Source organism: Perognathus longimembris, chromosome 7 (genome assembly GCF_023159225.1).
Source record: "Perognathus longimembris pacificus isolate PPM17 chromosome 7, ASM2315922v1, whole genome shotgun sequence".
NCBI classification, from domain to species: domain Eukaryota; kingdom Metazoa; phylum Chordata; class Mammalia; order Rodentia; family Heteromyidae; genus Perognathus; species Perognathus longimembris.
In genome coordinates this window covers 48,925,543-48,952,516 of record NC_063167.1, presented here as the reverse complement: position 1 = coordinate 48,952,516, position 26,974 = coordinate 48,925,543, and the positions used below count along the sequence as shown (strand labels likewise).

Below are 26,974 nucleotides of genomic sequence, written 5' to 3'. Positions count from 1 at the left end.
GATTAAACACTTACTTTCCTCAGGGCACTGGGAAGATTTCTATTGTGGGGAGTGGGCTTCCCATAAGAAAACACTGATGATATAGAGAGCAGAACAAACCACTTTAAACAGATTCTTATTCTCACAGAAATATCACAGTAGCATAAGGGTATAATTAATTTGCTAAGGAAGAAACTGTAGTTGAGCTTTAAGATAGTTGCACAAAGTCACACGGCTTCTCGATACCTAATACAGATTCTATTTATGTCCATATGATTGAAGAAGCCAATATTTGTAACTACTAAATCCTTAGCAGATTTTTTATTTTAAAATAAAAGATACTAGACAACATATGTTTTGTATTAAAATGCCCATTATTGCAACTTTATTTGGTTTATACTTTGTGTCTGTGGTTGAGTGTGTATGTGTGCATGTGTGCACACACATAATATGGAAGGAAGCTTGTTTTCATGTGAAAAATTTAGTCTTCAACATTAAGGCTTCAATTAGCTAAAATGTGTCTCAAATTAGCTGAGAAAAATGTTTATACATCTTCAATATGCATCAAAATTTTAGCTAATGATAATAGCTTCTTTGCAATAAAATTGTGAAGATCACATAATAATACAATAAAAGCACTTAGCTAAGGCTAAATTTGTTCCAAAATAATAGCCTTTATTATACTCTTCTTTGTTGTAAGGGATTCTGAAAGTGCATTTATTACATTGCTGCCTGGAAACCACAAGGTGACTTGTTTGAAGTTCATGAAAACATTTCAATGAATAATTTTCCTTTACTTGAAGGAGAAATAAGCAAGCAAACAAAAAAACCCAACCAAGCAGCATATGCCAACTCGTTAACTTCACACTCTACAGGACCTTATCCATCCTACCCTGGAACAAATTAGGAATTTAATTTATGAAATTTGAATGCATAATGACCTGGGTATCTGAAGCACTATTAATTTTTACTCTATATTCTTTTAAAATGAAGTATTTTTCAAGATCTAGAAATATTAAAATGAAATATAACACATTATATAAACAAGATACTGTCCTTAAGATTTTTTTGTTTGATGTATATAAGCATGGTATTTTTTCTTTCATTAATTCAAAGATCAATTTTATTGAGATCTGAAAAATATGCAGCACATCACCATCCATTTTCTTCCTGCTGTAAATAAAAATTTAAATAAAAATATTCTAAAATAGTCCCCAAACAACCTTCTTTATTTGGGAGTCATAGATTAAATATGCTTATTATAATTATCCAGGAAAATAAGAAATACATATGCAAATCATTTATTGTCCATGTTGATCTGATTCAAGTAGATTGTGTGGATTTAATCTATAGCAGGTTTTATGAGGGTTTACTTTATATAATTGTAAAAAAATGGAAAAGTCAACCCATGTTGACTTGAGCTAACATTCAAATAAAAAAATGACAATTATTCTCTTTAATTATTCAAATAAATAATGTGAACATAGGATGGAATATTTACTTTATGAGAAAGTTTAGTTTTTATAAACAATATTTCTATCATAGTTTTAAACATTGTTTAAGGAAAACTCACCTTGGAAAAGAAAGATGTCCATCATTTGAAAGTCATGTCTCTATGGTTAATTCACAACATGAAATAATTTGGGAACCAAGTTTACAAAGGAATTAATCCTGTTTACTGACTTTAAAAAATGCTATCATTTCATGTTCTCTGTCTCTGTCTCGGTCTCTGTCTGTCTGTCTGTCTGCCTGTCTCTTTCTTCCTTTCTAACTCGAACTCAGGGCCTAGGCACTATTCCTGAGATTTTTGTGTTCAAGGCTAGTGCTCTACCTCTTGAGCCACATCTCCACTTCCGGCTTTTTGTTGATTAACTGGAGATCAGATCTCAGCCTCTTGAGTAGCTAGGGTTACAGGAATGAGCCACTGGTGTTCAGATCTGACCAGTCTCCTCTTATTGCAGCTATCTGGGTACCACACTTGGCTAACTTGTCCTATGTGTGTCAGTTGATGAAGAGAAGTTACCTCTAAATATTAACATTATTTTCATGCAATACATAAAGACAGTTTTGCTTTTTGTATCATATTTAAGAACATAGAAACAGACTTGCATGAACTCCAAAGTAATATATGTCTATTATCATTATCTGCACAGAGATTATAATAAAAATAATTCTTATCCACAATCATAATGAATACAAAAGAAACCTCTGTTGACAACTTACCTTCATCACCACGAGGTTGCTGGGGAAACATGTAGTTGGTCAACACTCTTTGCTTTGTTTCTGGATGGGCTTCCGTTTGTAAAGGGATAAGAGCTTTGGACTAGAAGCAAGAGGGCATATTTTATATGAAGAAAACAGCTATATGAATAACATCCATTTTACATGATAGTTTAGCCCCCAGAGATGAATGAGTGATCAAAAGAAAGTGAATGTAAAAGAAGAATCAGAATATAACATAAAAAAAGACTATTGCTGAGAAATAGTTTCAAATTTTAAGATTTTCATAATGATGTTTTCTTCTTCTTTAGCATGCTATTTTACAAAACTTACCAAACCTATTCAACTGTGCAATGTCAGTTTTAATCCTGCAGAGACCAAAATATGTTAAATGGCTCAGCTAAGTAAGCTTTTAATATGGTTCTATATGTTTATTCATTTTCATGGGCAGCTGCCCTAGAAAGACAAATGTAACTTGCTGTCAAATTCACACTACACAGATCATCTTTAAATTTAATTAGGTTGAAACATAAGCATTCATTTTGTTTTCAGAGACACTTTTGTAACCAAAGACAAAGTCTATGATGTATAGATGAGCAGCTGTACTTATATCTGACATACTTATGATCATATTTGACACCCATTATTAATTTGATTTCAACTACTTTTATAAGGTTTTGTAAAAAAAAAAACTCTCATATTCTAGCAATATACAGGAATGGCCATATTATCTAATGTATTTAAATCTGCTTATTTCAAAACACTTACTAATAGAAAACTGCCATATCTGATGAAACCATCTAAAACACTTTAAGACAGTGTTCAAAATAGAAAAACACAGTAACTGCTATATTCATAATACAACAATGATAATAAATCATGATATTAAAGGATGTTCCCACAGTGTAGAGCTGTAGAACATCTGTTCCATTAGTGTAGTTTACATTGATTCTTGAAATGACTTATTTAGAATGACCTATATAGTGTGTGAATCTATAGCTTATTGATAAGATTTGAATATGCATGACAATCTAGTTTACTGAGAAAATGAAGACAAGTGCTACAAATTAATTGCAGGAAAATAAACATAATTGTGATTGTGTATTTTTGTAATTTGTAGAAGTAATTTTTAATTCTTCACAAAAGTACACAAATAACTATAAGTTTGAACAATTCATTTACCAGCAATTGTATTTTTATCCTCTGGAAACAGTGATAAATTGAACTCAAAATGAATTGTTTTAATTTGGCCATGAGTATTTTGGGGTCAGTGTTTCAAAATTCTAAGAATAAAAGAAAAAAAAAAAGAAGGACTAATAAATTATGTCACAATTCCATCACTAACTCTGGTGGCAAATTAGATGGCTTCAATTGTTTCTTGTTACTTTCTAGTTAATAAAAAATATTTATAAGTGCTCAATTCAATCAAAATGTATTTTAATGAGAATAAAAACAAAAAATGCTGATAACAATTACTAAAAGATATCAGCAAAGTAGATACCAGCAAATTTCTTAAATAAAGTTTTAGATTGAAGTTGATTGTAATTAAAAGCATGAGAAGACAGAAAGTTAGAGGATAAAATAATTCTCTCCTGTGGGGATTTTGATAATGATTTCATATTCTTTACCTTCCAAGATATAATTAAAGTAATGTCCTCTAAGGACAAATGTGTACCACCAGGAGTGAAAATGCTAGAAAAAGTATAATTTTTGTTCATTGTATCTTTGACAATGAAGCACATATTAAACACAGGGACTTGGAAAGGATGCAATTTTAAGTACTGTTTAACCTACAGCAATAGTTGAATCGGTACCTTCATAAAAGTCCCTCTGGTAGGGGACAACAAACCTATATTTTGTAGTAATTGTTTAAGGTATCTATTGGGAACTAGTTGGCAATCTAAAGGTTCAATTGTAGTTTTCCCTAATGAACACAATGAATTAGGCATTAAGTATTTGTACCTGATTGTCAGAAAGCCACAATGCTGCAAGTTCTTTAAGTTTGGTAAATGAGAATGGTAAATTCTTCAATCTAAAAGCAAGAAAATAACTTAGGTGAAGCTGCTAAACTTTATTTCTGAGAAGAATCATACAATACTCTAATGTATCTTCCTGAAAATTCAATACAACATTCAATACATTCCCATCATTTCCCAGTCTGGTAGCTCAGTCTGAAGAAAACAACATTGGTATGACATGACCATTGGTATTACATGACTTCCTGTTTCTGTTTTTGTTGTTGCTGTTTGTTCTTTTGTTTTTGGCAGTAGTGGAGTTTGAACTCTGAGGTTCACACTTGGTAGGCAAGGTACTATACCACTTAAGTCAAGTCTCCAGCCTTTTTGGTTTTATTAAGTTTTAGTTTTCAAAAAAGGACTCTTGTTCTTTCTTTCTTTTTTTGGCCCAGGCCAATTTAGACTATTATCCTGTTGATGTCAGGTGCATAGCTAGGCTCATGGCATGTATCACCACATGAGATGTGTACTTTGCTAACATTTTTTCCCAGGATAGCTTCAAACTGTGATCCTCCTGATCACCATATCCTGAGATTACAGACATGAGGTATAATGGCTGGCTCAACTTGGCTTCCTCTTGATGTACAATGCCTTGATATTTCCATGTCATCTTGATTGATTGGTAAGGCTCCAAATCTGTTAATTCTCTTTGGAGAGGAGTATTATTTAACTTCCCAGAGGCAGTGTTTTAAAATCCATACTACTTGTCCCTTAAATAAAGAAACAAGAACTGCCATGCTTATTCTGATGTGTCTATGAGTTTTCGCTCGGATTTCATTAAGGGTCATCTTGATAGTTTCACTGCAAAGTCTCTGAGTTTCTCATACTATCACTAGTTTGACAAAATCTTACTGGAGAAAGAGTTCATGCATTCCATTTTGCAAACACTTTACCAAACCATTAGTTAATTCCAGTCAATATTTACTTTATCCTTTCCTATTTGAGGATAATTGTTTCATAGAGAAGTAAAAACAAAAAGAACTTTAGAGCTTCAGGTTTTTTGTATACCCACCCATGAATATAACACCTTTATCACAAGAAATGTCCTTATCTGTTGATCCTTTCCTAAATAGGACTAAAAGCTATTTGATTGCCTGTACTCTAAGGTGCAAATATGAAGACTTAATATATAGACTTAATAGATTATTAGCAGTAGTTTTTCTAGCTCTCTGGTGGAGTTGAAATGTATAAAATTGTAGGTGACTTGTAGACATAAATATATATAAAGTTGGGCTGGGAGAAATGAGGGGTTGGTGAAAGAAGTGATATTGGTCAAGATGCATTGTACTTATAAACCAATTTGTTGAATAGGATCCCCTTTCTGCTACTACTTATGGATAATACAAATATAATTGAAACATATTTGGGGTACTATTAAAGATTAAATTCAGGATTTCTTGGTTGTTAGGTAGATGCTCCACCACCTGAGTCATGCCTTCATCCCCTTTTGCCTTGATCATTTTTTTGATAGCATCTAGCTTTGTGTCTGGGCTCATCTACACCATGATTTCCTAGTTATGCTTCCTGCATAGCTGTGATGAGATGAGGTATCATTAACATTATTGCCTGGACTAGCCTGGAACTGTGATCTCGCTGATCTTAGCCTCTCCCATTGCTGGAATGGCAGGAGTATGCCATTATGCCTAGCTATGCACATCTTTTTATTAATATATTTTATAGCTTTTTACTTTAATTATTTTATCATATTTTACTATGCAGTCAGTATATGGAAGGATTTCTGTATACATGTGGGCACCAAGACTTTATAAAATTGCAATATACAACACGATTATAACAAATAAAAAAGATTTAGAAATACTTGGCTTAAAGATAATTCAGCTTCTGCAATTGTTTACCTAAAGCTGTGTACTTGAATTCTGCATACTTCACAAGATTCAAAAAATACTTCAGAATTATAGACAAACAGCTACAATTTGATTTTACTAAATCCTATGCAATTATGAAATGTTGCTAGAATACCTGTTGTCACTCAGATTTAACACTCTTAATTTCTGCATCTGTCCAATTTCTTCAGGAAGAAATTCTAGCTTATTGGAGCGCAGAGACATAACTGTTACATTCTTGCAGCTTCCAATCTGTGGGAAACAAAGGAAAATAAAGAGTCACAATGCACAGCTAGTTTCATACTCAGTTTTCTAATTTATGGAACAACTGAATTCATGATTGTTTTTTCATCTTTTTAAATTTTTTCTGAGTATGTATATTGTTTTAAGTTTTAATTTTTGCTATTTTAAGTGAATATACAGTTTTTAAAAACATAAAAAGAAAATAATTATTAAAACATTTTCATTTTATTTACTATTGTTTTCATAAATCATACTGCTTTTAAAATCTGAGTACTAATACACCTATATTTTCATAGCAGCAGAGAGAATATATTAAAAAATGAAATTCTGTTGGCAGTTCTTTGGCAAAGCTAATTTTATTCATATTGCAATAGCATTTGTTATTTTAAATCACAACTTATTGATCTAAAACAGAAATGTATTGATTATTGTGCCCCCTGTCTGGAAACATTTAGTAAGAAGTATTAAGTTATAAATGTACTTCATACTTTTTATTGCCACTAACAAACAAAATCCAAGGCGGAGATAAAAACAGTCTCTTGGTAGATTTCAAAGTTAAAGTAATAGAGCAGCAGCAGCAACCGTCCAAATACATTTATAGTGAAAAATCCTTTAAAGGATAATTATGCAAAAATGTTATTTATAACTATTCTTATAAACAAATATATGAGTTAAATCATTTAAAATTTTATGCCTTCATATTAATTAACTTACAATAATAATTATGTTTTGCTGCATGCAAGGTTTAAGTCAATGTCAGATGCATTTTCTAGGCTGGCAGAAACACACACAATTAATTGTTATATTTTTAAAGCTGAAGATTGTATTTCAGAGAAGATACTTCAAAAGTTTATTGATAGAAAACACATTTGTTCCTCACCTCTCTGGGTAATTCTGGAAGGAAATTCTCATCAACTGCTAATGTTCGGAGACTATGAAGGTAGCCAATAGTTGCAGGTATTGACTCCAGCTCATTACAGCTACAGTCAAATTCTTCTAGTAAAGACAAACTGAAATATAAAACACATTAGTTAGACATTCTAAAAGGTTAAATGACAAAAAGTTAAGTTTTGAAAAAGTCACAGACTCATATTTATCAAACAGAAGCTATTTACCAGTCTGTAAAGTTATTACATAAATTACATAATTAGTTCAGTCAAACTTCTCAATATCATCAAATACATTATTTCATTTGGTTATTTGAATATGCTTAATTTTTTCTTTGTAAATTCAACTGACTCTTTAAATGACAGAAGATGTGTGGTCCTTTATTTACAACTCAGATGTTATTCTTATTTCTATTATTATTATTATTATTATTATTATTATTATTATTATTATTATTTTGCCAGTCCTGGGGCTTGAACTCAGAGTCTGAGCACTGTCCCTGGCTTCTCTTTGCTCAAGGCAAGCACACTTACCACTTGAGCCACAGTGCCACTTCTGGCTTTTTCTGTTTATGTGGTGCTAAAGAATCGAACCCAAGGCTGCCTGTATGCTAGGCAAGCTATCTACTACTAAGCCACATTCCCAGCCCAACTCAGGAGTTATTTACTGCTAAATTTTCAGAATTTATATGCTTCGAATGATGACATGTAACTGGGATTGAGTAGGTAGAAAATGTGGATGGCAGCTCCAAGAAAAGAGAGGATAAGAAAGAAAAAATAGTAAAACAGAAATGTTGAAGAAATGCTACATATTTTACTGAACACTTGATTATCTTTCCTTATATCAACCGTATAAGCTATCTTTTCAAAAACCTATGTTAGAGATTAGAAAATTGACAGTCAAAGAGGACAAGTAACCTAGCCTAAGCCTGGGTCCTGAATGAAGTGACATGGATCCATATTGCCTTGTCTCTTTAGCTTGCACATCTTCAGGAGACACTATGACCTTTCAGCCCCAAGATATATTTAGTATGCGTAGATAGGTATGTACAACATAGTGAACTTTATATAATGACTCCATATTTTGGTCCCTCTTTCCATCATGGCAATCCTGAGCCTCTATTCTTCCCTGACAAGTACTGGAAACAGAGTGATAATTGCTGTCTTCAAATAGGTATAAGTCGTTGGCTTGTCTCTGGTTTGTAACCATCCTTACCTCTTCTTACTTACCCATTTTAGCCCAGGATACAGAAACTAATGGTGGAAATGTACCCTGTAATTGTCACAAGGAAAGAAAACATTTCAACACCTCTGTGAGGTAGCTGACAAGCAAAGAGTGCCTGTCATAGGGTATATTTAAGTTGCTATCGGTGTTGCTACTGTTGTCACTATTCATATTATTATTATTGCTGTGGTCCTATTGGTGAGAATTCTGCTGTTTGTAATGGGAAAAATAAATGAGAATTAATTGGATTAGGGTTGTAGACAAAGCTTCCATATATGTGTGTGTATGTATATCTATCTGTCTGTCTGTCCACCCATCCACCCACTCATCTCTCTCTCTCTCTCTCTCTCTCTCTCTGTGTGTGTCTATCATCTATCATCTACTTAGCATGAATGTTATTTGTCCTCACCATTTAGTTAACAGGTGAATACAGAAATCAAACACATGAGTTGAAGCAATCAGAATGGATTTCTGTGCCAATCTGTCACTTAGCTGATGTATCTTGGGTATCAAATAAAATTATGACCTTTGAAGTGAACAACAGAGCTGCTTTTATTTATCTGCCAGGCAAAGCAGCATACTAGAGAAGAAATTCATTAAGTTAGTTTGCTGATGAGGAAACATCAGTGATCAAAGTGGGAGTAGGGGATGATTGCAGTAGGTCATGAGGATTAAGTTCTTGAAGGATTAAAACTTAGATTATAGGAAAGGTCGAATGACTTTACCAGTCTGAGTACAGTGAGACAAATCTCACAGTCCTTGGGTCAGGAAACTATCTACTTGCACTCAGGTGTAGTCTGACTCAAGCCAAGGTCACTCAAGGTTCATGAATCTTACAGGCTCAGTTGCCTAGAACTAATTGTGGTGAGACAGAGAATTTAGGTAGCAATAATACTTCCTAGATAAAAGCAGATCAAGGGGAAATATTTCCTTTGACATAGACAAGTCATAGAACGTCTCTAAGTTTAAGTTTCTTTTTAAATATTTGAAATGAAGGTACTGCTGCGTGGCAGTTGCTTTGAATGTTTTATAAGATACCTTAAATATGAAACAGTCGTACCTGTCATAAAACATATGCTCAGTATTTTTTCCTCTTGTTATTTGTAATATAATTAAAACTGCTTTTAAATATTTTGAGATCATCATGCACAGAAGTGGTTATGTTTTTTGAGGGCTAGGTAGATATGGCTGTTGGATTCAGTATATCTGTGGTGCAGGAATCGGTACATGTGGAAAGCTCCGTTATTTTTTAACTGTAGAAAAGCCTACCACTGTGTCTTACATGTACAGTATTCTCAATAAATTTTAGTGAATGGCCTGAAAGAGCATTCTACCAATAGGTTGGGATCATGTTCTCAGCAAGTGTTCATAAAAGTACCAAGTACTTTTTAATGCAAGGAAAAATTCAGGTTTTTATTCAGAAGTTGAGATCAGGAAAGTATTTAAATAATTTTAATAATTAAGCAAATGTGCTTATTTTCCCTTTTCTTTTATACAAACATGTTTCAAAGTTGGTCTTGAGGCACAGTAAGACAGTCGTCATTTTGTGCAAGTCCTATTAGCCACAGATTTCAGTAATCATTTCATTAAGTAATACTAGTCCCTCAAAAACATGGTTTACATTTCAGGCACTGGGTTTTTTAACTGTGAGGGACTGCATAAAAAAATCACAGTTTCTGTGATGCTCAAATCACAATGTGAAGAAGAGATTTCAAACCACGACCAATGACCAGTTACATCACTCTGTCAGTGATGGGTCATGCACATCTGTTATTAAGTTCACCAGAGACAGGAAATCATGTAGCTGTATTCCTTCCCTGCCTGCCAGCATCAGATAGATAGCACTGGTAATGTAACTTAACTGTTAAAACACCACTGCTTCTGGATAATGTTCTTGCTCACCCTAATTCTCTTGGAGATTTAAGTAAAATGTGAAGATTTGCTCTGTATCACCAGAGATGAACTCATTAATCCAGCCAATGGACTCTAGAGTTATTTCAGTTGGTAAAGCCTATTACCTTACACACTGAGTGAGGAAGCTCTTCCTGCCACAACTGATGGGCATCCAATTTCATCGCCTTGGTTCTGGATGAAATGTGATAGGAAATATAAAAAAAACCCTCTGAAAATATTCAAGCCTGATGTCATGAAGTACCATCAAGCAATATGTGTGCAGCATAGCAGAAAAATCTAGCATACTGTGCAAATAACTTTATAAGATTTGAATCAGACATAAATAGAATTATGGAAGAAATAGTGAACCATGGGACCATTACTACTATAGAACCCCAGATAAAGCTGCCAAAGTACTTAGTGAAGGCCAAATGAGGATGCGATACAGTAATTTCTATGTTAAAAGGACTCTGAGATATGAAAGCACAAAGGATAACATTTTGGAAGTGGATTCAAAGTTTAAAAGCAACTGGATATTTCATCAATGCATTGAAATGGTATTCACTCTATTATACAGCTTGTATAAACTTGGTTCAAACAAATTCTTGTAAGTTTTTTTCCATAACCTAACCAAACCAAAGCCACTTTCTCAATGTTCCTTATCTTTAAAAGTACAGTGTGCTAGATTAATCTTAGTTGTACTATTTTTTCATTTCCATATACATTCATAACTTACAGTAACAGTATTTAACGTTTAAGATAAAAGATAAGAGTTAAGATAAAAGATTTTTAAAGACTTGTAGAACTTGTTTCCCCTTGTTGCTAAGACTTTTTTTTTACAGTTTCAAATTGACAAGTTATTTTTATGGTTCCTATGAAGAAGTATACAATCGATATTCAACCAGTTTGTGACACAGAGCTTCTAAAATCCTTGGCTTCTCCAAAGTATTAAGTGCCTTTTTGTCTACTAGTGAGAAGATTTATGGCTAAGGGCTCTTGTGTAGCTTTGGGCTAGGAGCAGCTTGCCAGGAAAACCACCACTGACCTCTGGGAAGTGGAGAAGTGCTGAAGGTTAAGTTCATCACTGAAGGTCATTGATACAGTTGCTCCCTTGCACTCTTTGCAATGTTCTTTATAATACATTGGTTAGCTTGTTTCCCTGATTTCTCTCAGACATTCTATCAAAAGATCAGATCCAAGAGGGAGATACCACATGATCATCCAGATGCCTGGGATGATTGGCTTCAAAGTGGAGGGTAGTCTTCTGGAACTGAGTCCTTAACCTGTGGGTTCTAATTCTACTTTCAGATAGATGCGTCAGAGTTAAGTTGTAGGACATTCAGTTAGTATCAATAGAGACTTAAGGAACTGTCTGGTATAGGAAAACCCTACACAGTTCAATGTCCAGAAGTGTTATTTTTGTGTACTGAACATATACTAGGAAAATTACTTGTTTTTCCCTACATAAGTCCATACTATAGTTTCAAGCAAGAACTCCTGGTGTTACAAAGACAGCATTTGTACTGCCCAATGCTCTAACATGGTTTAATAATTTAGAATCTAACAGTGTTTTATATATTTCATTTATGAAAGAGAGCTATTTGATATATAACATTTTGTTCAATGATCTCTGAAATTTCAAAACTTCAAACTTATACTTTAAGTTCCAACTGGCGTTATTTATGGCTTTCTTATTATAAATCACTACAAATGTTTTAATATAGAATCTAGCATGGAAACAGTTATTAGATTTAATCAGATTAACACAAATTATTATATCTACTTAGACTATCACAGGCATTAATGATAATGAAATAAAAAGTATAGGAAAGTTTATCTTTTGGAAATTTTCAATCTATAATTGTACACAATAAAAGTGAAAACAAATTAAAGGAAAGTGTAAAGTACTTTAAAAAGTGATGCTTCCTATATTTCACTACCTGTCCTACACTCAGGAGAACCTGCTAGCCATGTAGATTCTGATTACATAGTTTGAATTGTGATCACATGCTAAGTCCATAACCATATCTCAGTTATTGTGGAAACTTCTGGTCCAGAAATTATATGCCTTGGACAAATGTTTCAAGAGGAACATTTAAACTTACACCAGAGACATATCAACATCAGCTAAAACCATGTAAATATATAAAATTGTGCTTGCTTCACATTAGTATTAGTTCCAGTCATAAGAGTAGAAGAAATCCATCAATGGTAGTATTCTCATTTACTAAAAAAAAATTTGCTACACTTTTCTCCACTTCAGTTTGGTCGAAACAGTTTATTCTTGAGAACTTTCCAAAAGCAAGGCTTTTTTTTTTTGTCTAGTTATGGGGGTTGAAGTCAGGACTTGGGTTCTGTCACTGAGCTCTTTTGCTTACAAGGTGATTTTTAAAAATTAGTTAAAATGTTAATTTAAATTTTATTGCAAAGGTGATATACAGGGGTTACAGTTACATAAGTAAGGTAAGAAGTACATCTCTTTTTCAACATTTTCTCCCACTTCCACCTCTAGCTCCCCTCCTCCCAAAGTTGCATAGTTCATTTCCAACACCGGATCTAGTGAGTTCACTGGCTCACCCTTTGTCCCACTGTTTCTGTGATTCCTCTTCCCTTTCCCAAATCAGATAAACATATGCAAGACAAAAGATACGGAAATAAAAAACAGTGAAAATAGGGAATAAACCAAAGGGGGGGGGTGGGAGGGGAGATGAAAGGAAAGAGATATAGCTGCAAATAAAAAAAAACCCTCATTTCCATTTTTTGGAGTTCATTGAGATAGCATTATTTTATATGGTCATATGCACATAGTTATTGAGCTATTGTGATCCTCTTCAAAGAATATCCTCCTTTGTTCTCATGGTGTGAATGCTTAGAGTGCTATTTAATTAATCATATTCAAGTGTAATTATTTGTCTTTTACTAATCATTGGATTAACTTGTAGATTTATAGACATATTCTAGTTATTACAAATGAGGGAAATCATTCTGCCTATGTTTCTTTGGGTTGGTCTGGCTTACTTTGCTTAATATAACTTTTTCCAAGTCTTTTCATTTCCTTACAAAATGGGCAATGCCATTCTTTCTGATGGAAGCCTAGAATTCAGTAGTGTATATATACCACATTTTCTTGATCCATGCATCCACTGAGGGTCATCTGGGTTGATTCCATATTTTAGCTATGGTAAATAATGCTGCTATAAACATGGTTGGTATTTCTTCTAGTTTTGTGACATCTAAGGATTTAATAAAACATAAGTAGTTCTCAACACCCAGGCATTTTTTTTCTGATTTCTCAACTGTTTATAGGTGCTTCATTTCAGATATGTCTTTTGTCCAAGCACCTGCAGCTGTTGATGGCCAAAGGATGCATCTACATTTGTTCCTTTTGAACACTGAAGTAGAGAAGCTTATGCAGAGCCACTGTTTTGCTTTCGCCACACTTCCAATTCACCTGCCACATAGGCACCAGGGAATGTGACTAAATACGAGTGGTGAGATAGTTTGACAAGAAATGTATTCACTACCTTGTGTATGTAACTGTAATCTCGCTGTACATCACCTTGACAATTACATTAAATTAAAACAAAGAACCAAAACTAATGCTGTGTGAAACTGGGCTGCCACATCCCTGGTGGTTGGTGGGAAGGAGATAGAGCTGAAAGCTGCCTGTTCCTAACACATAGCCTGATACAAGGTGCAGCTGGTGAAGGGCAGAGGTAGGAATTCATACTGATGTATGCCAGAAGCTCAGACAACAGTGTCAGTCATGGGCTAAAACTAGAATCCAGAAAGGGCTGAGTTTGCCACCTGGAAGTCATCAAGAGGTCAAAATTCTGGCTGAAAATCATCAGCCTATTGAGCAATTGCTTGTTCTCAGGATGCCCAAAGACAGGGTCCCACTTCTTATTAAAGAACAACAACAACAAAACAAGTGACCTTTGCCTATGTGCAGGTTTTCAAATCTCTTCATTTCTGTCTTCCGAGAACTGGGTCCTTACTTATTGAAGAAATGTAAGCATACATGGAAAAAAACCAATCATGACCTTAGGGGTTAAATGAAGTTGAATTTTGTTTCCCTTGAGGAGAATAGTTATGGTTTAAGAATACAGTTGGAGACAGATGCCGATGGCTCACACTTGTAATCCTACCTACTCAGAAAGCTGAGAGCTAAGGATCACAGTTCTAGGATAACTTAGGTAGAAAAGACCTGAGACTCATATCCAATTAACCACTAAAAAGCCAGAAATGGAGCTGTGGTTCAGTGGTAGATTGCTAGTCTATAGCACAAAAGCTCAGGCTTTGAGTTTAAGCCCCCACACTCCCACCAAAAACAGAAAAAAAAAGAAGACATTTGTGAAGAATTGGTCAAAGGCATCAGGTTGATGTGGACATCTATTTTTGTGTTTTCTAAAAGAAAACAAAATTCTCTCTCTACTGTGAAAATGGAAGCAACTAAAGGCAGGGACATGTGACAAAGTGTGGATATTGAACTGTTAGAAAATGATGGGGACTTTAATGCTCTCCAAAGTCAGAACATTGAATTGGAATTTTACTGAGCGGTCTTACTTGCTTCAAAGTGAAGCTTCTGGAGTAGTTGCTTGTCACTTGGCAGGTGACAGAGGTGGCAAATAGAGAGAGGAGAGGATATTTCAGTATCGTGATAGTGGTAGGGGTGGTTCCAGGGCTTTCTACCAATGTCAAAACTTGTCAGAGCAAATAAGTGAAGAATTGCACTCTATTGTCTGCCAATGATACTCAATAAAACTGTTGTGCTAAGAAGTGAAGCTTTCGGTTCTGAGGGTACCTAAACCCATGAAAGGATTTACATAATTCTTCAAACTGAGATATGGGTGAAGATAGATTATATTGATTTCTCACTTCATACTAACTGTAAATGAAGGAGTTTCAGTGAGACACAGAGGAGAATATATATTTCTCAAAGAATTATGAACCAAACATTCATAGCAATATAAGGTTAGAAATAAATTGCTGTTAAATAAGGGAGCACATTTTATTCATACTAGGCAATTTTTTTAATCAAAAAGTTTTAAACTGTACTAGCTAAGCAGAGACTTTTTGTGTTTTTCCTTTCAAATACATTAAACTTCTATACATACAAAGATGATTAGTAGTATAACAAAATATATACTTAGCATAGATCTTTAGAAAAACCAATTCGATATTAAAAGAAATATTCAAGTTTGGAGATGCCACTCAGTCAAAAATATCACATCAATAATATTCATAAAATACAATCTACAGTATAACTGAAGGTCTGAATAATTGCCTTGCTTGTGAAAAGTTTAACGTTGATTATTTTTCATAGGCAATGCTGATGTGATGGTCAGAGAGAATTAAGACGTGCTGAATATAAATACATATAACTAAATTAAATATTGACTAAATAAGCGGATATATGAATAAGTGGTAAAAATTATTTTGGAGAAGAACTCTTGATATATTCTTTTGTTTCTGTCTGGAGACTGCATAACTGTAAGAAACATTGGCACTTACTTTCCAATTGTATTGGGTAGCATCGTAAGTTGATTGTCATCTACTTTTAGAGTAGTGAGTTTTTTCAACAGTCCTAGAAGAGAGGAAAAGGTTTTGTGAATATGTCAGAGAAGAATATGACAAGAAATATCATAGAAAAGAAGTCAAAGCATCATTTGTGATGAATGCTTGGCATGTTAATTGGCTACATTGTGCTTATATAAATGAGTAAATTGATCTTGTATTCTTGTGTACTCTAGTTTTAATGTTATAAAATATTTCCTTATATTTTTGATAATTCAAGAATACCAAAGGCAGATAAATAACCCCAATGGGTCTACATATATCCATCTCAACATAAATACTATTACTTTTCCCTTTTCTGTTTTTGAGCAAATGGCTCAGTTGAGGTTCTCAAATCAATTATGATTTAATATTGAATCAACTTCTACACACTAATGACTACAAATCCTGTTGTTACATACATTGTGAACAAATTTAAATGAAGACTAATAGGAGAAAATGAACACTAAGGTACTTCATTGCAGTGCTTATAAGTATGGACTGAGAGAGTTAAAATATATGACTTCACATTCTTCATGATACCATAAATAATTGACCTGGAACAGCAATAAGCACAAAAACTTTATTTTTTTAAAACCTACTGAATATAACCAGCCATAAGAAAATGTTACAGCTATTTATCTTTCACTGTCGAATTTATGTCCCATGCCTTTGTGGCTTGCTCTTTCTAGGGTCTTAATGAACAATAGCTACACAGTAATTGAAGAACAGTTTACTTGGCATAATCAACTTCCTTACACAGACAAAACATAGCCTATGAAATCAGAATGGCTTAATATCTAAAGGCAAACCATTAAAATTTTTATTAGAGCTACAAATATATGCTATATAGTATTGTGTACTGCAGAAAACTGGTCCTGAAAATATATGTCCCGTAGTTATGGATCTTTTGAGAAGTGTCAAGTTTAGAAAAATGATATGAACATTCTTATTGATGTTTTTCTAGGAACTTTGGACATGCCAAAGTGATAATGTTATTCTCTAAAGTTACATGTGGAAGTAGCATGTGTGCGTATGTTGTATTTGCATGCACATATGTGTAAAGACTACCTTGAAGAACTAGTACTTTCTGAACATGCTTTTACTTCATTCCTGCTTCCTTGTTAGTATTTTGAGGATTACTTAAAGGCAAGAGTAAGTCACACAAAAAAATCTGAAATACAGTTGTGAGACTTTACATTTCAGGGTACTTAGTTACATTTTCTTCAGAAGCAGTCAGAATCTCTACTCCAGTGAAAAGAAATGTTATCACTTCCAGACTTATTTAAGAAAATAGTCACAATTGTCTTTAATACATGGGCTTGAAATAACTACTTAGGAAAGAGGATGCTTCTCATGGCAATTTATCTCTGAAGTCACAACATTGAATCTTTGAACACTGCTGTGTTCCTCTGTGTTCAAGAGGTGATAGAATCATGTTAGCTTCTTCCAAATATCAACTTCGGAAATGTACAAGAACACTTGACCTTGTATATATCAGTTGTGGAAGGAAAACTCAGGATTAATAATCATAGCTATTTTTTTCTTAATGACTTGTAGCCTAGACTACATAAACTGTTGCTCTCCCAGTGGAGCTAAAGGAAAGTTAATATTCTCTTTATTATTTGGTTAGGCCACAATAAGTTATGGGTAAAAGATGACTGAGTAGATGCCAGGAAGCCAGCCAGGTCACCAAACATTCTTCTTTTTGCCAGTCCTGGGCCTTGGACTCAGGGCCTGAGCACTGTCCCTGGCTTCTTCTTGCTCAAGGCTAGCACTCTGCCACTTGAGCCACAGCGCCGCTTCTGGCCGTTTTCTGTATATGTGGTGCTGGGGAATCGAACCTAGGGCCTCGTGTATCCGAGGCAGGCACTCTTGCCACTATGCTATATCCCCAGCCCCCAAACATTCTTCTTAGAAACCCTGGTTGGAAACAATGCTGAGAAAAATGAGGCAGGATGGGAAGTAAAGCATATTTTGGTACAATAGATTTTCCTGTAGATTAGGACAGTGGCTCTGACAAAAAAAAAAAAAAAAAGCTGAAGGCGGGTTTGGTCTCCTTGTTTTGCTCCACATCTGTGGATTTACAGGAACTTCACTCATTTGTGATGTGTCTGTTTTACCGGTCACCCCCCATCCAAGGCTCCTCTCTTCAGACAGTCTGGACCTCCAGGAGAATATGACTGTGTACTTAGGCATCAGTTTCACCTGAACTGCTCAGATCTTCCTCTGGAAAATTTTCTCAATTCTCAATTATAGGTCTGAGCCACCAGTCTGTCCTACTATTTTTAAAGTAGCTAATATTTACATATCATTTGCACTAATATAATACAACATTAAAGCAAGTAGCTGTCCAACACCTAAGTATAAAAAGTATCATTTAATGATAGCTAATATTGGCTCAGCGTTTACTGTGTCACGGACTTTTCTAAGTACTCATATTAATTACCTAGTTCCTCAAGTAATCCCATATTGAAGTACTACTATTAATCCCACTTAATAGTTGATGATATGAGATGCAGACAAATTAAATAACATGTCTGAGGTCACACAACTAGTAAGGTTAAAAAAACCCACATGGTCTGAACTCAATCTAACTACATAGCTTGTGCCCTGAGTCACAAATGACTAGGATAAATTATTTTGAGAAGTGAAGAAATACATTCTCCATGATTGGTTTTCTGTGCTTTCGAAAGAATTTTGATAACTTTCTAGAAGAGGAAAGAGGGCCTTTCACTTTCTACACAGCCTGCAATAAGGGATGCGTAGCAAAGGAGGCTATAGATTCTGTCAGGCCATTCAACACTTCCACAACTGCAGAAGGACCCAAACGGGTACAATCGAAATAAATATTTTTGTTTCTAGTTATTTCTTTGTGTTAAAACTATGAAATCCTCTCTCATTCCTTTAAATGGTGGTGGCTCAAAAGATAGTCCATGCTCAAATATGACAGGCAAGATGCAATTTCCTAGCCATTTAGAATCAATACATTATTCTGGGGCCAGAACAAAGCTCTCAGTGTCTTATCTAGGCATGTTTCTAGGCCAAGAGAGAAGTTCTCTGAGAAAAATCAGCCTGTCCATTTCTATAATTAGGTACTGTCATAGTGCTGTAGATATATAAATGCAATTTACCCTGAAATGTCAGTAAGGTCTTAAAGCAGTTGAGGAATAAGCTGGCATAACAGAGTTGCCTCCTCCAGACAAGAAACATTCAGATCTGCAGTGGTTATTATTTGTACGACTTGCCTGTCCTCATCTATGTTATGCCAGCCAATATTCTCTATTACCGTGACACACTGCCTTTCTACTAATTTCCCAATCTGCTTTCTTTAAGGAGGATACTTTAGACAAACAATTGTATCATGTTAACATGTTTTACTTTCTATCACCTTAAAAAAATCAAACCTTTATTTTTGGTTTTAGATGTTTATCATAACCAGAACAGAGTTGAACTTAAAAATAGTCATTCTTGGGCTGGGGATACAGCCTAGTGGCAAGAGTGCCTGCCTCGGATACAGAAAGCCCTAGGTTCCCTAGGCCCCAGCACCACATATACAGAAAACGGCCAGAAGCGGCGCTGTGGCTCAAGTGGCGGAGTGCTAGCCTTGAGCGGGAAGAAGCCAGGGACCGTGCTCAGGCCCTGAGTCCAAGGCCCAGGACTGGCCAAAAAAAAAAAAAAAAAAAAAGTCATTCTTTAAAATAAAGCAAGTTAAATTAATTTGTATATTTATTATGATTTATGACAAATGACTTGATTTCTTTTATAGCTTCTGTTTTGATGTGTTTAAAACTTTAGTTTTCTTCTCTCTTTTCCCTTGGTTTAGAAATTATAAATTTGATTTCTATGTAAATCAATATAATTTTGTATTTCTTACAGATTTCCTGGGGTCCTACATTTTCCTCAGATCATCACTATATTTCCAGTCTATTTGATGAAGTTCAGGTGGTTGTTCATTCTTCTTAAGTGTGGATAAATTCTTCTGACTGAATGTTTAAGGAGGAGCTTAGCAATGAGAAAGTAACCACTAAAAAATTCTTTGAATACATGTAGTTAATTCTATGCATTTGAAGTGGTATGGAAGGCTGAATTGGGTGTAAGATTGTATTTTAACATCTTTACCAGTTCTCTTTTTAAACCAGCATACCTCTTTATCTGTTCCAATACAATAGGATTTCCTATTCTTGTCTGCTCACCACCTTCATCTACCATATATTTAACTGAATCGGAATTTTTAGAGACAGTGTCTCAGTGAAAAATACTTTAATTAAACTCAGTAAAATTGTATGATTGAACTCAGGGAAATGCTGTTTAAGAGTATGTGATTATGTACATCAAAAAAGTCAGTACATCTAGGAATAAAAAAGGGAAAGTAGGCTGTGATAATTTTCTACCAGTTTGAAAGAAGAGTTAAATTGAAGTAATAATAAAGTACTGAATAACATGATTTTTAGAAAGACTTTTACGCTTTAGAACGGTTAAAATCTATATTTCAAAATTAAATATTTTGATGGTATTCTATATGAGTACTCTAATAAATAATAATATTAAGATATTATGCAGAAGGATTACCAATTTTCAGTTTTTCATGTAAAAATTTAAAAATAAAAATGGTTAGAAGTATGGTGCCAGTGGCACACACCTGTAGTCCTAGCTACTCAGGAGGCTGAGACCTGAGGACTGTGGTTTGAACTCAGTCTGGGCAGAAAAGTCCCTGTGAAACTCTTATCTCCAATTAACCACTAAAAAATTGAAAGTGGTGCTGTGGTCAATTGATAGAGTGCTAGTCTTGAGCCCAAAGGGGCTCAAGGACAGTACCCAGGACCTGAGTTCAAGCCCCTTTTCAATGTATCTTTATAAATTGTTAGACTTCAATCATCTTAGCAACATAATAAAAACAGTATATCCCCTTTTTATGTGCCAAAGCTGGAGTTTGAATCTGGGGCCTGATACTCTGTTCACTCAAGGCTGGCCTTTACCTACCTCTTGAGCCACAGCTCTACTTTCAATATGCCTCTTTTAAGATTATTAAACCATGAAGACATTTTATACTTAGATATATCATGCTATCTCTGTATTATAGCAATGTTACAATGATAATAAAAATATAATATAACAACAACATATGTCAGCCTATGGTGATACAAGGAGATACTATTCATTATCAAATTACTCAAAATTTAACAAATATGCTATATATAATAACCCTTTACAACTTATGATGTTAAACTTTAAATTAATTTAGGGAGCATTTAAACAGGAATGACACAAAATGTATCTAGAGTTAAGCTCTATTTAATAGTTGTGCAAAACAAATTTGATAATTAATGTCAAGCTAGTATATGTGTGCATCTATAAGCAAGATATGCTGCCAAAGAGATGCTTATATCTCCAACATAATTATCCATGACAAAATATTTTATTCTCACCTATGGAGTCAGGCAACTGCTGTAACATATTGGATGACAGTAAGAGGTCCTCCAGGGCTTCACATCCAGAAATGTCCATGTCCACTGTCTCTATTCTGTTTTTGGACATATCCAAGTATACCAGCATCTTTAATTTCCCTATAGACTTGATGACATTGCATAAACTCAAGATTAGTTGAGAAACTTTCACAAGATGTTTTAAAGCTTATAAGCCCCACAATATTATAAAAGCCATTTTGAAAAGCTACCACAACCATCACAGGTATTGACAAGGATGTAGAAATGTTGTAACTCACAGATATTGCTAGAAGGAAAACAGCTTGACTATGTTTCAAAATGTAAAACATAAGAGTTTCTAGTGACTAAGATATTGTGTGTGTATCTGTGTATATATATATATATATATACATACCTGAAAATAAACATATATGCATATAAAACATTGCACGCTACAAAGTAAGAAAGGTTCAAATGCATATCTACCCCTAAATGGTTAAGCAAAATGTGATATATGTATGCAATGGAACATGATTGGATAATAAAAATGACTGAGATACTCATACATGATTCAAAAATGAATGAGCCTTGAAAGATGCCAGTCACAAAAAACCAAGTATTATATGATTCCATTTACAAGAAGTACCCAGAAGAGAGAAATCCATCCACAGATGGTAGAGTGTGGTTAGAGACTGGGCAGAGAGGAATAGATGAAGAAGCTGGCTATAAGGAAATCATGAGAAAGTAATTTGCTAATTCTTCTAGAAGCACCAAAGTTGGGACTTGGCAGCATTTGTCCTGAACAGGAGCCAAAGAATTGAACATTTTAATCCAGAATTGGTGAGTCTTTGCTGGAGGCCTTCCAGGACTGGGTATGACCCTGAGTGAGGAGGTTGTTACTGAAGAGGTGATGGAGTGGTAAGCAGTATTTCTAGAAACTAGGGTGGGACAGGGATGGAAAAATGTTCTTTATTCCTGGAAAAGGACACACGACAGCATCTTCTATAAACAACAATCCCTGGTTACCTGAATACAAAAGGGTGGTGATGAAACTGAAACTTAAATGTTATCACAGTAGAGGCTACAGAGCCTACATTTGTACTGGCAGTTCTTGACCTCCATGTCCCCAATTAACTGAACCCATTGCTTTGTTTTCTTAGCTCTATGCATGGACACAGAGTATGAGTGCAGTTTTTTGGGCAGCTGAAGTGTTGTGAAGTTCCTAATAGAGTTCTTAGAACACTCAGGCCACAGGGCTAAGCTTTACCCATACTTGGAATAAACTGTCACTTTACTAACAGTTTTTGTCCCCAAATAAAAATTTGAGGGCTGGGAATATGGCCTAGTGGCAAGAGTGCTTGCTTCCTACACATGAAGCTCTCAGTTCGATTCCCCAGCACCACATGTATGGAAAATGGCCAGAAGGGGCGCTGTGGCTCAGGTGGCAGAGTGCTAGCCTTGAGCGGGAAGAAGCCAGGGATGGTGCTCAGGCCCTGAGTCCAAGCCCCAGGACTGGCCAAAAAAAAAAAAAAAAGTTAAAAAAAATTTTTTTGAAAAAAAAAAAAAACCAGAACTGCTATGTAGCCATCTTATTGTGTTGAGCAAAAAATAATAAGGTTTTTACACACATGTATGTACATTTCTTTATTTGTTCCTTTGTCATAAGGAAATTTCTTTCATCCTTGAAGCTTCTTTCATTGCTATCTTGCTTTTTGCAACACAGATTATTAATTTGCTGTGTAGTTTCTGAACATAATCTTTGGGAACAGAATAATGCGTTGTGGTGTCTGTGAGTTTTGTTTGTTTGTTTATTTATTTATAGTCTTTCTCAAGCTTCATTTTCAAACCCAGTACAAAGGCATGAATAGACTAGGTTCAAAGTCTTTTAGATTTAAGGTCCCAGAATCTTTGAGGATGTTGACAGTTGCTTCAACATCTATCTGTACATAGGAGTGTCTGTAGTTGAGCACTGGGCTGGCAAACTTTCAATGGCATATTAATATATTACATTATAATATAAGAAAGAACTAGGAAAAAAGAGAATTTGCTTTCTTTCTTGTTTTTTTTTGTTTTGGACACTGAATATTTTAGAATTAATCATCTGTGAATACTGACAGACATAGACTGCCAACTTCATCTAACATGAGCCTGTCAAAGTCAAGCCTGGCTAGATAACTGACAAACCACTATTTGTCAGTACCAGAATTCAGAAAAGCCATGGCTATTTTGTAGCCAGGGAGTTGTGGGATATTTACCTATATGCCAAAGCAAGATGACTAATTAAAGTGTACTAAATAAGTTATAGGACCTACTGAAAGCTGAAAGAACATATGACAAAATTTAATAAAAGACAAATTAGGCAGTATTCTATGCTTTACAGATTTCACTACCACCTCTTCACCTAAGAAATTTGAGGTGTGAGTTCATTTGTACACAGCATGATGAATCAAATTCTCATTTATGTCTTCTCCTGGACCTGCAGTGTGCATACAGGAGCAGTGCCATACACAGCAGTCTCTAGAGATGGTTTAGCTCAAAAGCCCAGTTTCTGTTGGCTGCATTACACTGTGCTACTTATCTGCTCTTTCAGTTCCCTTATCTACAAAAGGAGGGCAGTGACAGACCCTGTTTCACAGGGTTCTGATGAGGATTCATTGAGTCAATTATATGTAAAATGGCATGGAGTGTTCATATGTACAAAGCTATTGAGTTATTGTCATCTACTAGGATTATCCTGGACATGTACTAATTATTCCCAGTGAGGGAAACCACAGAGTCTATGTGTTTGGGATCTGGCTCACTTCACTTAGTATGATTTTTTCCAAGTATGTATGAACACACAAGATGATGCTAAGAAAAATGAACTCCAAGTTACAGAAACAATTGGCTTATCATTGTTGTTGTTATTTTCAAGATACCATGTGAAATTATGTGTTTTTCTTCTCCATGTTTTTATTCCTGATATTACTGTAACTGATTTTGGCACCCTGGATATTGTATATACATGTATTGGAACTAGGGAAGGGAAGGGGTATATCAAAATGGAGAGATAAAAGATGACAGATGAATCAATGCAACAGCAATGCTTACAAAACTCTATGCTGTAAATCAACTGTACAACTCATGGGGGGAAAGGAAATGGGGAGGGGAAAGACGGGAAAATGAAGGAGGCAGTAACAAATAAGAAATATATTCACTGCCTTATGTATGAAACTGTAACCCCTCTGTACATCACTTTGACAATACAGAAATAAATAAAAATTTAAAGAATGGCACAGAATAGCCATGGAAAATACTATGGGAGTAGCTTTAAAATATTTATTTATTGTTATTGAAAGGTAATGTACAGATGGGTGATGGTTACATACGTCAGATAAAGAACACATTTCTTTTTGAACATTGTCACCACTTCCCTTGATTTCTCCTAAATTTTTGTTTTCATCCCCACCCACAAGTTTTATTGTTTATTTCAACATAGTGTCTAGTGAATATTACTGCTGCATTCATTCATGCTTTGTCCTATAATTTCTGTGCCTCCTTACCTTTCCAAAGACAAATAAATGAACAAAGACAAAAGGAAATTAAAACAAAAATAGCGAAAAGGAAAACAAACCTCTCGTTTCCACTTCCTGGAGTTCATTTTGGTAAATATTATTTTGTATGGTCAGATGCACATAGCTATTGTGTTTATGTGATCTTCTCCTAAAAATATCCTTTTGTGGTTTCATACCATGTAAATGCCTAGAGATCTGTGTAATTTATCATTCCACAGTGTATTTTTTTCTTTTACCTTCCAGTGTGTTTATTTTTAGGTTTACAGGCATATTCTAGTTACCACAAATGAGGGAAACCCTGCAACCTATGTCTCTTTGGGTCTGCCTTACTTGGCTCAATATTATTTTTTCTAAGTCTTTCTATTTCCTTATGAATAGTACAATATCGTTCTTTCTGATGGATGAGTAGAACTCCATTGTGTATATATACCATATATTTTGATCCATTTATACACTGAGGGGCATTTGGATTGATTATCTTGGCTATGGTAAAAAATGCTGCAATAAACATGGTTGTGCTGATGGCTTTAATGTGGCCTTATTTATATTCTGTTGCCTAGAAGTTGAATTTCTGGGTCATAGGGAAGTTCTATGTTTAGTCTTTTGAGGAATCTCCATACTATCCACATATAATGGGAGATTTTTACTAGCTATTCATCAGACAAAGGCCTTATATCTAAAATATACTTAGAACTAAAAGAATTAAATGTCCCACAAATAATCTTCCAAAGAAACAATAACCCAATTAATAAGTGGGCTAAATACTCAAAGGGAGACTTTTTGAGTAAATAAATATATTTCACAAGAAAATGTAAAATTGCAGCTAGACATACATTCTGGTTCCACAGTCTTTGTATTGGGATTAGTAATGGCATGATTATTTATGTTCATGTGCTGTGTAGTACAAGACAGTGCTCTATCTAGCACTCTTTCACTAGATGGGTGGTCATATTCCATGAGTTGAAGCTAAACCTACTGCTCAGAGATGTTACGAGATGGCCTCTTTGTTAAAGAAAAAAAAATCTGATTATAATTGAACTTTTGTTTTTAATGCTGTATATCCTTTACCATCTTTAAAGTCTAATTGGTTCTATTGGACCTCATCTGAACTCAGACTTACATGTTGTGGAAAAGCTCTTGTAATATGAGCTGAAATCATTATCTAGTTACCTATAAGAAATGATGTTAATTATTTAGAATAAAATTTGGTGTCAGACATACTATTTTTCTTTAATAAAACATTAACTATGAATTCACCAGCTTTTAAAAACAGAAGATATGGGAAGAAATGACAAGTACACTTTTGCGAGAGCAAGAGAAATCGTTCATGGTATGTACAACACTTACAAAAGATACATTCAATACAAAACTCAGTGAAAAAAAGTTGGTAACTGAACTCTCTAAACACTATTTTACTCAGAAATGTGAACACTGATATTCAAGGTGTAGGATTGCCATAATATTCAATCAACATGTAATATAAATGTTATACACCACGGCATAATAAAACTTACATACCCCAGGTAGAATTTGCAATGCATTATTATCCATCCACAACTCCCTTAAATTTTGTATTTGATCCAGAACTTCAGGCTGGGAGAGAGGCAGGAAGAGAGAAGAGAGAAAAAAAATCACCAAATTAGTCTTTTCTTATCAGGTATATTACTCCTTATTTCTTAGATTTTGTGTTTGTAATTGACACTGAGATTAATTCTGTAAGAGATTCCAAAGTTCACAGAATTTCTATGAATCTCAGAGTCCTGGAAGTAGCCACCTAGAATAACAATTTTTATAAAAGCTAAGATCCATTATTTAGATATCTTACTTTGTTGCTTTAATATTTTCAGTTGTTTTGTGTAGCATTAATTTTACTGTAATTACTCAAGTAGTTTCTTTTTTCACAAGAGTGTAAATTTTCAAAGGCTAGGGTATGGTGTTTCATAAGTATTTTATCACATCTCTGTTCTTAACCTATACTCAAACTTGGTACCACATTCAAACACTGACTTGCATAAGATTCTGCAGTATTGTGATGGGCCCTTGTTTCTTATCCCTTCAAATCATTAATAATTATCAATTGAATAGGAGAGATGCCTATTTGTATGTACTGCAAAATACAGATCAAGTAATAG

At 34.5% G+C, this 26,974-nt stretch overlaps 1 protein-coding gene across 2 annotated transcripts in view; it reads right to left on the bottom strand.

Annotated features, from left to right (window-relative positions):
- Nucleotides 1-26,974, bottom strand: part of Lrrc7 (leucine rich repeat containing 7) — a 374,249-nt gene that overhangs the window by 93,243 nt on the left and 254,032 nt on the right. For both annotated transcript variants that reach the window (XM_048349940.1, XM_048349941.1), the window contains exons 8-14: nt 26,361-26,435; nt 21,292-21,436; nt 15,821-15,893; nt 7,182-7,311; nt 6,195-6,310; nt 4,162-4,231; nt 2,203-2,302 (exon numbers count right to left, since the gene is read on the bottom strand). In XM_048349940.1, the coding sequence (XP_048205897.1) occupies nt 2,203-2,302; nt 4,162-4,231; nt 6,195-6,310; nt 7,182-7,311; nt 15,821-15,893; nt 21,292-21,436; nt 26,361-26,435 (709 nt within the window). The remainder of the gene's footprint in view (nt 1-2,202; nt 2,303-4,161; nt 4,232-6,194; nt 6,311-7,181; nt 7,312-15,820; nt 15,894-21,291; nt 21,437-26,360; nt 26,436-26,974) is intronic.